Raw genomic sequence first — 16,601 nt, 5'->3', positions numbered from 1 at the left:
AAATACCTGCCTAGAAAAGCCAGATGGGGGGGGGGTATTTAGTAATAGCTGCAGGAGAGCACCCCAGCGACAGCTGCAGGGGAGCGACCACGAGCCAATGAGGTATTCCTCTAAAGTCTGCTTGTAGACCTACAAGATATTTCATGCTGTCTGAAAGGAGTACAAGGTTTTTCCTACATACTGTAGCAGATACTTTTGTGTGTCTGTAAACATGAGAATACAAATATCACGTTAAACACTGCAGCTTGGATGGAAACATGTAGACACGCAGCTGTGTATTGGCGAATGCTGAAATACAATATCAAACGAGTAACAGATATTCCGTGTTAAACCAAGATCACACGTTTACCTCCAGCTCCAAGTAGATAGATCGCTAATAACAGACTCATGTTGGGAGATTGCAGCGTGTGGTCTTCTGACAACTCGTTTATGAAAATCAGCTGTCACAAAATCGCTGGGGATTGGGCTGAACACCTAATTTATAGGGATTAACCAGATAAACATGCAATGAATAGATGCTCGCATATACATGTACACAATTGGGTAAACAAAAATAATGCAGAACGTAGATATTTGTCCATGTGGTGCTTTAAATGAACTGTAGCTTTAAAGTCTTTTTCTTAGATTGTTATATCTCAGGAGTGTAATATGCGAAATACGTTTAAATTATTTTTCTAGTATTGTTCACGGTTTTCTATAAACCTCATAGTAAAAAGTGGCAATAGAAGCCCTTGTGTAACAATTGGAAGAGCCAGGAATTTAAAATGCAATGGTTTGTTAATTACACCGCTTGCGCTGTTATTTGTTCTTTTGGAGCTCGTTCAGACAAGTGGTTAGACAGTTTTAAGTAAACCTCTCTGCTTTTCACATAGGTTACATTATAAACCGCTGACTAGACTGGGAAGCAGAAAATTGTAAATGTGCGATTTTCCAGCGTTTTGTCATGATCGCTAATTACGCTGCATCTCGTGTGAACAGCTGCTGATCATGCATATGTCTACAGCAGTTCGCATTAGAGCGATTTCAATTGCCAAAATACTTATCTGGTTGAGCCCTAAATGCATTGAACGTTCACTTTCTCTTCTCTTATACTTCTGATATGTCAGCTAAAATGTCAGTAAAAATACTCTTTTTTAAACATTTGTCATGACTAAAACTGGGTAAAGAAAAAAACAACTGACAGTAACACATTTTTTTCAGCTTGAGTACATAAAATGCCAGATAAATAATAATAATAATAATGATACATACAGTTGCTATGTTAGAACAGAAGGTACATGTACAACTACGTTTTTGCAGAACAGATGATAAGCCAATACTAGAATATGCAGCATTGTTGGAAAATGCCTGTGGGTATATATTTTCATTGTGACCTAGTGATTCTTTTTGTAAACTCTGTTAGAACAATATTTACCATGTTGCTGAGAAAACATTTTTATTTTATTTTAGGCAATACATTTACATGAGATATACATTGGTGTCATATCAGTAAGGTAACTTATTCTTAGTACATTGCAGACTTTGTGTTACAATAAACAGGATTCTAGTAGGCAGCAACTCAGTGTGGAAACAGAATAGCCACAGGGTAAGTGGGAGAAATATTAGTGAGTTTTATGAGGAGACTCTGAGATGGCGAATATAAACAATGTCAATATATATTTCAATGCAATACTATACAAGATTAGGGGTTATATTTACTAATCTGCGTGTTTGAAAGAGTGGAGATGTTGCCTATAGCAACCAATTAGATTCTAACTGACATTTTGCAGAATGCACTAAAATAAATGACAACTAGAATTTGATTGGTTGCTATAGGCAACATCTTTCAAACCAGAAGTTTAGTAAATATACCCAGGGCCATCTTTTCCATTGGGCACGATGGGCAGGTGCCCGGGGGCCCCACGGGCAAGGGGGCCCCATAGGCAGGGCTCTTAATTAGAATAAATAATCCTGCAAAAGAAAAAAACCTGCAAAAAAACCTTCAAGGGTCACTGAGCAAGTACATCTATCTATCTCTATCTCTATATATCTATATCCATATATATATATATATATATATATATATATATATATATATATATATGTAGGGGCCCCGGTGCACTGCTTTGCCTGGGGGCCCATAATATTGTTAAGATGGCTCTGAATATACCCCTAGGTGTCATAATATGTTAGCTTTGCTGACCGGGCACTCGGAATCTATTTGGGGAGTCATGGGTGATGGGTCTTATATACCCTACACCATGTATGAACCAGATTCTTTTATTTCCTGTAATCAAGTAAATAAGATTGTGTATCTCATGCCAGAATCTAGTTTTCTTGGGGTAGAACCACCAGATATGGGCCAGGTTGTCCTCAACATGTCATTCTCTCCAGCATCGATCAGGGGAGGTTGGGTGGTGACAAGGTACTATCTATACAAACACTTGTAGGTATTCTCTTCAAATGTGAACAAATATGGAGCTTTTAGCCACTGCCCCTCTAATTCTATTCTAGTCTTCCGAGTCTACGGTCTCCCCAATGTCCTCCTCCCACTTTAGTTTGTGAGGGTCTTTGCCTGATGGGCCATGGGATATCAATAAGTGGTAAAAAGTGGAGACCAAGCCTCTGAAAGTTTGATGTAAGAAGAAAAAAGGTCTCTAAAGGGACAATTGGTTAAATGAGCGGATTGCTATTAATAAGTCGTAATAGTGCCTGATTTGTAGTCATTGGGCGAAGCAGTTAGAGGTGAATTGTAGTTGCTCTTTAATGTCGGCAAAGTCAGAAAAAATCCGCAGTGGGGCTAAGTCCGAAAGAAATTTGCCTTCTGTGAGGTCATTTTTTACAAATGTCTTGTGATCTAGGCTCGGTGGAAAAGCCTCTTTGATCTACAGTGGTGTTATTTTAGTTGGATTTTCAGTGAGTTTCCTCCCACACTCCAAAAACATACTGGTAGGTTAATTGACTGCTAACAAATTCACCTGCGTGTGCGCGCACGTACTTGTGTGTGTGTGTGTGTGTTAGAGAATTTAGACTGTAAGCCCCAATGGGGCAGGGACTGATGTGACTGAGTTCTCTGTACAGCGCTGCGTAATTAGTGGCGCTATATAAATAAATGATGATGGTGATGTTTTTCTGCCAGGCATTCAGGTCAGTTTAGGGAAAATACGAAAGGAATATATACCGCAACTGATAGGTCCTGATACTCCCAAAAGATTGATTTAGAGCTTTATCCAGGAATTTTAGATCACCATTATCTTGTCAATCAACCTGGGAGTGGTGCACCCACACAAATTTTGAATTCTGAAGGATGCATCCTCATCATTGTAAATGAATGTGCCCTTTTATGTATCCACAGTTTATCAGGAGAATTCTTATTTGTATCAATTATTTCCTAACCGTTCTGTGGAGTTACTACTGTAGCATTAGACCAGTTCCTTCTCACTTCTATTATAAGAAGCCATAGTATGGAAACCTCCTAACCTACAGTTTTCATGGGTCTTGCTTAATCCCCCTGATTATACATTCTATTATAGCACCTTAGAATCTTTAAAGTATATGTCTATATAGAGAGCTGGAGAGGTGTGTGACGCCGATGCGCATTTCGCTAATAATGACTTTGTCAAGAATGAATGTATGAAAATATACCTGGAAGATATAGAAAAAATGCATAATAGTAATTGTTTTACACCCTAGATTTTTTTTTATTAATAACAGCTCCTTCCACCTGGATAAGTGGAGATAATATATTGGCCATATAATTGAGGCGATAGGAAGACATACAAATGAGAAATATGGGCTCATGTGCTCCTTTAGAAAATCATATATTTTAGGGCTGTGTGGCGTGTCCTAGCAGTATTACTGCTAGTTTTACCAGTGTACTTCTTTGGTTTCCTTTTATACACTCATCTACTATATAAATGCCTAGTGGCGTGTGTGAAAAAAAACAAACTAAGCTGCAGCGCCACCTGCTGGGCAGAGTTATACACAGACCTATATATTTCTTGAAGGAGAAGTGACAGTTGGGAGTGGTTGGTGGTTGCCGGGGGTGACAGTGGGGAGTTTTTAACACCTTAAGTAGCTTGATGAAGGATGTGGCGATGAAGATGAAGGATGAGGTGATGGAGAAAAATGATGAGGTGGTGACATGTGGACAAAACCACGTTAAAAAAGGGCGTTAGCGTCGGGAAGTAACGCACTTCCCCTGAGGAGGCCTGGGCTAGGCCCAAATGCATGACAAGAACCTTTTTAACACCTTAAGTAGCTTGATTTGACTAGAATGCATGAGTATCATGCACAGGTTAACTTGTATTTTAATATTTTGCAAATTTTTCCACAAGAGATGGATTAGATAATATTTTAATGCATACTAATAAAATGTGATATTTTAATGAATGGTTCTCAGTGTCCCAATACACACTCCTTCCTTTCCCTGTTTATGTTCAGTTTAGGGAAATGTTTGAAATAGATACAAGATCCTTGGCAGAATGCTTATCTTTGTTGTGATCCAACCTATACAGGCTATAAATAGCTTGTCCCAGTCTATAAGCTTTTGCCCTTATGCTTTCTAAGAGGACTAGATAGTTGGCAGCATAACATGAGTCATGAGATCTTACCAGGTATATATATTATATAACCATGTACTTTCGCTTACCAGATTGCCAGCAAAAATTGTAGCTAGCCTTAAGGAGCTGAAACTCTTCCTGTGATATATTCAGCCAGTATCTCTGTTTTGTCTGTAAAAATCTTGAAATTTGAGGGCTCCCCATATAAATGTGATTCTTTACATAGTGAAGACAAGGACATATTGAGCTTCATTATTGTAAGGAGGATACCATGTGCATATAAGGATAGCTTGTACCCTCCAGGGCCCAGATATCTGGGTTACTGCTTATTCTTGCTGTTAGGGGCACCAGAAAGAATATGCAGAGACGACAAGGGGAAGCACCTGCTTGGGGTGGGCAGGGATACCGCATTGCTCCCCCCAGATTATAACATTGCACCGCTCCTCTCAGAAAGTGGCCACAGAAACTCCTCTTATGTAGAGTTTGACAAATGAAGAGGCCCTATCCAAGCCCTTTTATGCATCCAGGACAGGGACTGTCTGTTTGTTTGCAGCATAGATCCACAGCCCTTCTGGTGTTGTCTGCTGCTTGGCAGCCTGGGTTGAACCCAACTTGATCAGGGTGGACCAAGGTCAGAATGACAGAAGCTAATCTGTTCTTGGAAAAAAGATCAACATTGAGAGAGATTGAGAAGGTTTTGTAGCTACCACGCAAAGTACAATCACAACCTTCCTTCTGGGTTGTTACAATACCTTCCCTGGTGATGAGCCTGTCAATTGTTTGCTACTTAAGAGATCAAGAAGCAGAGGAGACAGAGCACACTTTTTTTTTTTTTTATAGTAAGATGATGTAAAACCATTTGGTCCTGGTGCCGACGACTATTTTAGATATTTAATAGTATGAGCTATTTTCTCTACCATGACCTGCTTACTGGAGGAGCTTGCACAGATGTTAAGCGTGGGAGACCACAAGCGTTCAGAAAAGCTTTTATCCCATGAGTTGGCTGACTCCTTTTGCAGGTTATACAGCAGTGAATAGAATTCTTGGAATCTCTCTGCAATATTTGTGGGTCATATATGCTTACACATCTTGGATTCTATTCCATGTATGCTTGGCTTTGAGCGTCTGGGCTAGAATCACAAACGACTTATCCTCCCTCTCAGTACCTCTGCTGAAGCCACTGTAGTGTCCTGGGGCCTGATTCATTAAGGATCTTAAATGAAGAGGATTCTTATTTCAGTCTCCTGGACGAAACCATGTTACAATGCAAGGGGTGCAAATGAGTGTTCTGTTTTGCACATAAGTTAAATACTGACTGTTTTTTCATGTAGCACACAAATATCAACTTTAAATTTCAGTGTACAAACAAGCCATCACGTGGTTTGTATACACTGGTCCAGTATCTAGACCAGTAGTGGGCAACGTACAGCCCTCTGAACCTGCACATGCTGCTCTCAGATCCTTCCTGTTTTATTTTCAGACTTGTTTTGTTATAGCTCACAACACTTGTTTAATATACCTGCATATATGTTATTACAGATCGGCATCTTTTACTTTAATTAACTCACAGTTGAGGAGGTCATTTTGCCAGCTACATTAATATTTATATGAAAGTAGCCTGTCTCTTCCTTAATTCCTCAGTTATTAGTCAGTCTCAGTGAGGTTACTGATTAATAGCAAATTGATGGGTGGGATACTGGTGCAGGTATACTTGTAGTACTTAGCTATTCAGGGAGATAAAATACTCAAAGTAATGTTCTATAAACTCAGACAATATGTCCATAGAAAAGACTTTACCCTTATTAGGTAAAAACAAAACTTGCACATATGCCTGAGAATACTAGTTGCTCTATTAGGGATGGCACCAGGGGCTGGCTGGTAAAATTTAATCCGGGGGGGGGGGGGGGGATTTTATGGTTGTGTCACATGTAGGCGCTTCCAAAGAGATCAATCGGTGAGGTCTTTCTGAGGAGCTGAAGCACTCCTCCCCCATAGCGACTGTAGGAATGCTTTGCGTTTATATCAGATAGGTTATAATAAGAGCATAGTGGAATGCCTATGTACATTCTGGCTTTCTGTCACCCGAACAGTTAACTGCTCCACATTAGCATATGGCAGTTTTACCTAGACAATAATGGGAGAAGAAAAAGCAGTTTAAAATTAGCTGAACACTTTATATAACACAAGTGATGTAAACGCTGGCTTTTAATCTTGGCGCTTAATTACTAAAGCACTGATACATAGTAATGAATGAAGACTTGGAACTCGCCCTTAGGTATACTATATAAATGCTCATTCAGAGTCTCCATTAATTACAGTCTATCACTGCTTTATCAATTTAAAGCTGCTCTTAAAAACTGGTGTTTTAATCTCTATATTGAGCCTATCTCCAAAAGTAGGTTATTGTGGTTCCAAATAGTAAAGGGGGAAAGTCAGCACCCTCTGCATTTGAAGGGGCAATTTCCATAGTACAGAAAAAAAGTTTTTTGTTTCTTTTAACTAGCTTTAAACAAATATGTTGCTTATATACTCTGCTGGAAAGCAATTTGTCTTGTTTTTAATTCAAGCTATGTTCACTTTGTAATTAAGGCAAATTGCAGTACCAGCAATATTCACATTTAGGCTTCCAAGCAGGCAGTAGGAATACTCATGTGGGTTGTTGGTTACAGTTGTTACACCACAGTCAGGCTCATTAACTATTACAAGCACTTGGTTGTGTTGCCTTGACTGGAGTAGAGGAATGAGTGGTAACATGTAAACCAGGTCACTATAATGGGATCAGTGGTGGTGAGCAGGATACAGTTCTACACAAGGAAAAAGATCTGCCCCCCAATAAGCATTTTGTCAACTCTCCCTGCCAAAAACACTATTGAATCAGGAGCTGCACTTGCACAGTAGAGGTGGGGCGATTTCACAACCCTCCTTGTGGTATTGTTAAAACCTTTTATTTAGGAGGCACCTCAAGGGTTACAGGTCAGACCACAAGTCTTTAAGATTAGTCATGTTTCTTAAATAACCACGTTGTCAGCTGCGTGAGCGAGCAGTTTGTATTTGTGATGGTTATTTTATGTTAGCACTGAACAAGTCCAGCAGGTAATCCTACTACCAGCACTAGTGGCGCCCTGGGACAGAACACTAAGACAACACTGACATGACGTTAAAGTAACTTTAGAAGACACAGCCTGTAAGGTAGAATCTGATTGATTACAGCATCTTTTCCCTCTGCACCATGTTTTACTTTTTTTTTTTTTTTTTTTAATGGTTATAAATGTTCCCCTTTGTGATAAGTGGGAACTTCTCACTCAAATGTGGTCAGGCAATAACACCAATGTACAGAACAGCACCTACTGCGGGGTGAGGTATTACCATGGCAGATATTGAATAAGACTTTATAGCTGTCCTAGACCTGGTGCTATTGATACATAGACCTGCTTTCTTCTGGCAAAAGCAGACCATTAGTTGATCAGCTACTTTAATACATAGCAGAAACGTGCAGGTGACACTTTTCCCACTTATACCCATCATCTAACTCTAGGGCTGAGCCGTAAATAATATAGGCCAATCAAGCAACCAGGTTGTTTTTACATTTATTCATTGTTGTTTAAATCTATGGCACAGCTTATTCTGCAGAGAACATGATTTACCTGCTTGTTTCAGGCAATACAACTTACACCGCTGTGGCACAATAAAATATCCATAGATCACTACCTCTAATGGTCAAATGCTTATAGCAGAACTCTTGACTTTAGCGCAAGTCTTGTGTAATGTACACAGACACCTAAGGGTAGATTTACTAAACTGCGGGTTTGAAAAAGTGGAGATGTTGCCTATAGCAACCAATCAGATGCTAGCTGTCATTTTCTAGAATGCACTAAATAAATCAAGGCTAGAATCTGATTGGTTGCTATAGGCAACATCTCCACTTTTTCAAACCCGTGGTTTAGTAAATCTAGCACCAAACCTGTACAGTATAGCTGGTGCAGCATGCGATGTGGCTCCTAAATACATATTCTAGTGTAGCCTGTGGATGCCAATATTCCCATCCCTTAAATCAGACACAACATACATTTTAGTACCAATTTGCACATTTAATTACACTATCTAGTTAAAAAAAAAAATGTAACATCACATCGACGGGAGCTCCCAAAGTGGTAGAGCAGTGCAAATGCAGACACACAGAGGAGATTGCTATGCTGTTCATTTAGTTACAGAATATACTGAAGAGCAGCACTGGGAGATGAAGGTTGCTCTTTAAAAGACTCAACACAAGATTAACTCCTGGAGGTATACAACCTGTGTCTCTGCACCTGCTGTAGAACTAGAAGTCTCAGCATGATTGTAGTTCCACAGCAGGGGGCAGAGACACAGGTTGCTTACCACTCCTTTAACCATTCAATTGCCCGTGACAGAGAATACTGAATAAAATATCACAATGCTCAGACATTTGTATTTTCCAGTAGGTTGGTCCATTAGAAGTTATTACTGGCTGCGCAGGAAGTAATTGGTTTACATATCTTTGTAATGCATATTTAACAATGCTAAGCTAGGAGAGAGAGAGAGCTAAAAGCCATGTTTTAAGTGCTGTGATTTCCAATTGTTATTTCCAAGCATTATTATGCTCTCTCAAAAGGCTTTTTGGGGGAAAATTGCAGCTTTAAGCAAAATTGTTTTATTCATTGCATGAAAATGATGCTCTCCTGGTTCCCGCAGATTAGTCATTTGAGAGTGCAAAGTTTCAGGGGAGCTTCTGAAAACAAAAATCCTTAGTATTGGAGTGATTTTAAAGCTTGGCAGGTTTGCCGTAGAGAGCAACACCTTCACTGCAATACACAACGCTATTATGAAGCTCTGCAAGTGTTGTTTTGGTAGTGACGGTGTAAATAGGCTCGCCTCTGCATAAAGAGTGGGATTTATTCTGTCCTACCCATGTATGTAACAGAAGTGCTATGAAGGGGTCCACCCAACAATATAAAATTAATACAGATAGACAAGGCATACAAAAAAGCCCTTTGTATGGCAGCTTGTTAGCATTACATCTATCAAGTGAAGTGTAAACACCAGAAAACCCGCTGAGAAAGTCATTTGTGATGATCATATAGATTTGTGATTCCGAGCACCAGTTGTCAAAGCAAAGAACAAGCTCAAATTGGTGCAAGTTCCCTCTAGAAAATATAGATCTTCCTCAGTAGTCACAAACAAGAATTTATAACAAACCCTGCCTGGAGAAGGGGATATTGTACAAGCCTGTTACTGGGGATCAGTAGGGACCAAGGCACTCAGATGCTGTGAATGTTGCCTATGAAAGGGTTTGCACACAGTCGATCAGGGAGATGCTGGCTTAGTAACACAGCAAACGTTCATACCCTTCTAATGTCATAGAGCGTACATCTGGAAATAACCAAAATTCACTTCACCCAGATACTATACGCAATGAAGGGGCATAACCAACATTCAGTGATAGCGCAAGTGTATAAACTAATCTTCGCTTGAACTTTACCCCATGGCTAACTTTAGATGTCAAATGAGAAGAAGGCTGTTGAGATGACCCCTGACTTTTGCACAAATTACCAGTGTTTAAGGGAATGTACATATTAAAACACTTTTTTTGATACAAAGTACAAAGCTGAAACCTTTAACACTGAATTGATGCTTTGAAAAACAGACAAAGAAAAAATGTGAACTCCTTTGGTAGTCTACTGCACTTAAACAATGTGTATTTTGCAGCATAAAATCAGTGACCCTACAAAGCATTTCCTGTTTGTAGGTCTAAAATGTGTAAATTGAAGAGACTCCTCCACACCTGCAGATTCCAAGTATATCAGCAGAGACTTACACTAAAGACACCAAAATGATCAAGCCTCCATTTCATTGCTAGTCAACGTCATAATCCATCCCGTCACACTTTGTAATCCAGTATCCCGGGTGCTTGTTCAAATATAAAAACAAAAAGACAAAATACTAGCATCGGACATGCAATAGTTCTCACTCGATAATGCAGAAACCATTGTTCTTACAGGGAAGCACAATAGAAAACATTCCTTTGCATAATTAAACGATTGTTGTCAGACACACCACAAAAGACAAAGCCTACAAGGAATTAAAATGTGTTCCTGTAATGCCCACTATCTCACTACTTCAATCTCCCCGCCATTGGCCACAAGTCTTTATACAGTAGTTCTGGAGTTAGCACCTGGCACAAGCAGACCATTAGTTGATCTTTTACAAGGCACGTGTTGCCTTGTAGGGACAAGGAGCAATGCAAGTTTAGTTGGCAGTAACAATTGGGATCTGCAAAGCTGATTGTGAAGACTCAAAGGCCCAACTTGTCCAGTCCCTGACTCTAGCCTGTGGGAGGTAATGAAGAGCACCTGCTCCCCAGTTACGCGTAGTCCATCTGTGCTGCAGAGTGCGCAGCTGCCTGCTTGCGCTCTGGACTGGCTCTAGCCTCACTGCTGCAGTCCTGAGGGCGGGACGATATGTAATCTCTCACTTTGATCTCCATGTTTCTGGCACGGAGTGTTGCTAGGTGCAGCTTGTCTAAGAAATCCGGCATCCCTGTAGGCAAAAAGGGGATTATTAACTGCAGATCTCCCCCACCAGCGATAAAACCAGATGAGACTTATTTGATACCGATACACAATATTCAGCTAATGGAAACGCAAAAAAGCCTAGTGCATATGTATAGTCATAAATGTACAACATCTGTGTTGAGTGAGAGGAGAAAGGGATGGTGGCTGGGATTGTATGTCACTTTTATTCAAATTGTACAAATACAATTGGAGAGGTTTATCATTGGTGGAGGATAGTTCATTAAATCTGCTTTATAATATTTGAATTGTATGTCTCCTTGCTGTGAACAGTGCTCATTAACCCTGAAGCCTCAACGCCATTTCCACAACCTCTAGTCACTTCCCTAATCAGATGTGCTGAATGCCTGGGTGACTAGTGTACGAGGATCTTGTGTCTGACAGAGGCACTTACCACTGGACACCATCCAATTTACACAGTAACGAGGAAAAACAGTCTGCGGGTTGTCACTGTAGGTCAGCATGTAATCAAAGCCATTCTAAGAAGAAAAGAGAACAGTTCGCATTAAAGCCACTTGCCCTCCACATGTCCCTTATTACTCCAGTTATTCCCTTACTTAGCATGTAGTCTTGTTTTCCTCAGACAGTATCCCTCTATTTATCCCGCAATCACTAACTTGCAATGCTTATTTTCCCCATTAGTCAGACATCTGATGCACCCTAATTAACAGAACAGACTTTGCATAACCAGTTTACTTCATTTGGAGCCCAAAAGGCATTATGGGATGGATTGTATGGTGTACATTCCTACAGGTGACCCTCTATTTCCATTTCAAAACTATGGAAGCCCTGTTGAGGTGCTGCAATTGTCCCATCACCTATGGAGTAAATATAACCCTCATACCTCATCAAACGATATGTGCGGCCTAATCACCATCTGAGACTGGTAGTTTCGGACCCGAACGTAGTCAGGAGACTCTGGCACCTCTGGGTGCTCTACTGCCCTGTAGAAGAAGATCATGAAGGTCTGAGCTTTACATTCGTCATGCAATAACCATGGACAGGAAGTTGGGAGGGGAAGAAAATAGCTGGTAAGTTTTTGAGATGAGCGGAGAACCTGAATTCTAATATTTCTGCTGCTACAATGCAGCAATGATTATTATCTTTTAATTATATAGCAATTCGCTCGGTTAGGGGTTAATGTATCGATTGGCGGTTATTTAAAACCACAGATTTGCCATTTGTATTTAAAAACGGCAAATATACTTTATTAAAGGCAAAACTCACTTTGCCGCTAATAAAATTGTTGTTTTAAATAACCGACAATTTACCCCCTTAGTCTCAGAATTACATGAAAACAAAAATAATTGCCCAGTCAGCTGGTCTGATTCTAACCCCCCCCCACCCCCCTGGTTCCGCTACATTGAGGAGGGGTTTCGCTATGTATGATGTATCCTGGGTGAACATCAACATTTGGCTAAAACGAATCTGCCAGGAAAGCAGTGGATCTGATCAACACAAATAGCCATAATTACCTACTGATTATATCACTTGTTACCAGTTGGAGAATGGGGAATGGTAGCAAATACCTTGTCCCTCCAGTATCACAACATACATGCAAGTGCAAAGAAAATTAGATACACAACACCACAACAAGGCAAGAATTAGATAAAAAGCAGAGGTTTTAAATCTTCAAATTACTCTAGTTTGTAAAACACCATCTGGCAACATTTACTACAAACGTTATTTTTCACCATCCTGTTGTGCACTTCAGACAAGTTTGTTGTTTTCATTGTCACTGGATATGACACAGCCTATGTTCTCTCTATTGGATGCAACCGTATCCATTTAGCAGCTTGTGTTGTTTACGAACACAAAAATGAAACAAGCCTGCCTAATGATACATAAATATAGTTGAAAATGGAGGCAGAAAAAGGAACCTATTTAGCAGACATTACAGAAGGGCATGTAAGAGTAACCTAAATGTTTTGCCAGAAAGAAGGGGATTTATTTGTGCCTGATAATTACATGTATCCTAGCAGTATCTGCATGAGTAATACTAATTGCATCATTACCGAGACACCAAAACCATGATGTTGTTCTCTTGATCGACGTGATACTTCCTGACGTAGACATAATCCCGGGAATACATTGGGTACTGTGTAGAAAGAAAGTAAGAAAATAAAATAAAGTTGGTCTTTAGGGTACAACAAAAAAAACCATGACTGTTTGGCTTCCACAACTTAGACAGTTACAAGCAAGGCTATGGGAAGCCTACTACCTAGCTCTGCTTTTGTTGCTCTGTATAGCTGACAATCTTTAACCTCCCTTGAAGGATAATTATAAGCTAAAATGTTTTTGCTTTATGGTGTCTAGCACTGGGGAATGTATATGGTAGACAAAGATACAGCATAAAACTAGCAAATTCGGGCAGCTATCGGCTTGCCTGCATTCTGTTATTTGCAGTCCTTTCAGGACACGTTCACAACCTCACAAAGCTTAATTAGCCTTTAAATCATTAGGACAATGGGGTTTATTTATTATTTAATTCCATTGCATTTCCACCCACAGTATTCCATTGCTGATGATTCTTCCCCCTCCCCACTCCCCCATGCCATCATAAAATATTAACAAGCTGCGCTATCTTGGTCACTGAAATATGTGCCCACAATCACTCCCCTTTTAAAGTCACTGTGTTCTCCTCTTGCAGCCAAGCTAACCATGATTATGGGAAACAACTATGCCATGTAGTACTTACTTATCAAACAGCCTTTTACATACTTGACATAAAACTATGTACATTATATGAACATACGAGCAGTAATAAAGACTTACAGGGAAATGAGTGACCCAGTGAACGACTTCCGATCCAGAGACCTCGTCTCTCTCAACCACTTCCAGTTTAATAACCAGTGCATCCCACTTCTTGCGGTACTCCGTGTCTAGCTGCGGGCAAGGTACAGACGTGTAAGCTTGGAAGACAGCCACTCATTATCAGGACGATGAAACATAAAGAGAGGGAATCATACCTGGACATTAAAGAACTGACGAGGAGTCACATCTCTGTATGAGCCACACACTGTGGGAAGAGATTAGTCATCTTCATTAATAAAATCTTAAAGCAGAGATTTTGAAAAAGTCTATCACACTAATGCTGGAAGAGGAAGCTAGCGCCTAAGCAGGCTGGCAACCTGATTAGACACTCCCCTTGCCCACTGGGAATCCATATCACCTACAGATAGCAATCAGCTATGGGTCCGATGAGGTAAAAAAAAATGGAAAATAATGGTTTTATCACCACCTGAACCTTTATTTTATGTCATAAATTTTACCAGCAGATTATTCCATCACAAATATGCAGAAATGAGGTACAAAGAAATTCATAATCTATTTTCCTATTGTTCAATTCCAGTGGTGATAGAGAGCTGAGCAGACACTGGAAACAGCTCAGCTACATGCATGCAAATGATTTCAATTTTTAAGGCAGCTGTCCTGTTTCTTGATTAATGTAATGTGCTGTATTTCATAGCACCCAATAGAGCTAGGGTTCACTGGACCGAGATCTGAGAGTGGATAAGCAGTACAAAAATACATTATAAGATGGGGACTGTGTCTAACACGTGGCGAAGGAAAACTACAAGCCCTTTAACAAATACTTATATTCAATTCAGAGTTGTATTCCGACAATTCTTAGTCACACATGACTGTCACTTTTGCATTTTAAGTTTAACTGCACTATAAAATATCCAAACAACATTATTGTCTCAAATATTTTTTGCAACCTTAATGCAGCTTTGAAAAATGTGCTTTGACAAGATAAGGTTTGTCTAGAAAAATTCTAAAATAGCACGTCAGCAACTTATGACATCAATAGAAGATTGTGTACACAATGAACCATTGCCAATACTGTAGTATGTGCACAACAGGAGAGTTTTCTAGCTGCTTTCTGTAAGGCTTCAAAAATAAACATAAGAGGTTTGTAGTTGCAGTAGATTTTCAGTCTTACAAAGAGCACTGGAAAGGTTAAAGCCACACTTAGCAGAAGGATTACTGGCTTCAGGATTTGTCTGGACTGCAAACCTGCAGCGATCAAAGTACACCTTACCTCTGTACTGATACAGATGAGTCCCCTCTATAGGCCGCCTCCACAGCCTGAAGTCTTTTTTATCCATTACTAGTTCCCAGCCCTGATCCTCATCAATCAATGGGATATGCCCCTGAGCCGTGTGGGCTGCAGCCTGCATTCGTTTCATCTCCTCCGCTGACCTGTATAGGGAGAAAGGTCTTCAAATCAGAATGCCTGAGGCTGTCACTCTCCATACACCTCTGTCCTGTCTGAAAGATGCAGCAGGATGCTGTTAATTCATTAGTCGACTTACACTGACAGATAATCCATACTGTCAACACACACCATCATATGACAACCACACTCTGCAGTAGTGTAGATCTTAATTTTGCAATCTCTTCACAAGGTGTCAATTAAATATACTTTTTAAAATCAAAGGTAGAAAGCCTGACTCAAAGGCTGTTGTGTAACTACAAGTACCAGCATACCCTACCAGCATCGAACTGTGAGAGCATGCTGGAACCTGTAGTTCTACACAGCTGGAGAGGCATGGGTTCCTACCTACTCAGCAGAGCACCTGTCTCCTGACCTCACCTGAGGATCTCATCCTCCCGGACACGCTCCTCTTCCCATAGAAAGGCCCCAGTCAGTGCAGCCAGCAGCCTGCCAGTCCTCCCCGGCCTGTTCCTGTACCGGAGCCCCTGGATGAGGGCCCACGCACCCCGCTCCCCGTGGCGGCACATGGGAGGCGCCCGTGACCGGAGCCAGGCCACAAACCCCGCCGTCACACCGCGCACCACCTGCTGCCACATTATACCGACTCAATGGCAGCCTGCAACGCGACAGACACACACCGAGGACCAGGCCTAAGCCACGCCCACCAGCATAGCGACTGGGCGATCATTCTCCGCTCGGAGCGCTGATTGGAGGAAGCTGCTGCCTGTCAGAGTCTGACTTCCCCGGCGTGAAGCACAACCCTGCTCAAGGACAAGAAGCGAGATGCAGCGGATCACGTGACCCGGCCATGTGAGCAAGGTCCTGGGTTACCAGGGTTGCCATGTTATGCCCAACCTTCCAAATGTCTCATCATTTCTGGTAATGACAGCCATGATCTTTACTGACTTGTTGTTTATGTACTTACAGTGCAAACATTACATTAGGAACACTGTAGACCAGAATTGCCTACTGTCCCTCATTTGCAGGTGCAGTCACAGGTTGTAAAGATTTGTCCCTGGAAATGTCTGTATTTTTCCATTCTGACGAAATGCCAAGTACAAGTCCTTTTATCATATATGCTAATACAATGTTATCTGCCTTTATTCCCTAGGCTTTAATATGTGTTGAACATTGACATTTAATATGCAAAAAAAGACATTAAAGACAATTTAGTACTAATGTTACCATGGGGATTATTCTGCAGCTTTTGCCACCAAGTGCACTGCATTATATGCCTAGATCCACCTGGAA

At 40.7% G+C, this 16,601-nt stretch overlaps 1 protein-coding gene across 1 annotated transcript; it reads right to left on the bottom strand.

Annotated features, from left to right (window-relative positions):
• Positions 1-8,608: 8,608 nt before the first annotated feature.
• On the bottom strand, positions 8,609-16,028 carry STARD7 (StAR related lipid transfer domain containing 7). The gene is made up of 8 exons (XM_075207363.1): positions 15,729-16,028; positions 15,174-15,334; positions 14,098-14,147; positions 13,904-14,014; positions 13,144-13,226; positions 11,973-12,072; positions 11,523-11,607; positions 8,609-11,096 (listed from the first exon to the last, which is right to left on the bottom strand). The coding sequence occupies exons 1-8, from the start codon at positions 15,944-15,946 to the stop codon at positions 10,921-10,923; spliced, it is 984 nt and encodes a 327-aa protein (XP_075063464.1). The 5' UTR covers positions 15,947-16,028; the 3' UTR covers positions 8,609-10,920.
• Positions 16,029-16,601: the final 573 nt, after the last annotated feature.

Source organism: Mixophyes fleayi, chromosome 4 (assembly GCF_038048845.1).
Source record: "Mixophyes fleayi isolate aMixFle1 chromosome 4, aMixFle1.hap1, whole genome shotgun sequence".
Lineage (NCBI taxonomy): Eukaryota > Metazoa > Chordata > Amphibia > Anura > Limnodynastidae > Mixophyes > Mixophyes fleayi.
The sequence above is the reverse complement of the archived record's forward strand: the minus strand, read 5'-3'. Positions and strand labels throughout refer to the sequence as shown.

Coding starts and splice junctions, on each gene's coding strand:
- STARD7 (XM_075207363.1), bottom strand. CDS start 15,946: ATGTGGCAGCAGGTGGTGCGCGGTGTGACGGCGGGGTTTGTGGCCTGG. Junction 15,335..15,728: donor CGGGAGGATGAGATCCTCAG/GTGAGGTCAGGA, acceptor CTCCCTATACAG/GTCAGCGGAGGAGATGAAAC. Junction 13,227..13,903: donor ACTGGGTCACTCATTTCCCT/GTAAGTCTTTAT, acceptor CTTTCTACACAG/TACCCAATGTATTCCCGGGA.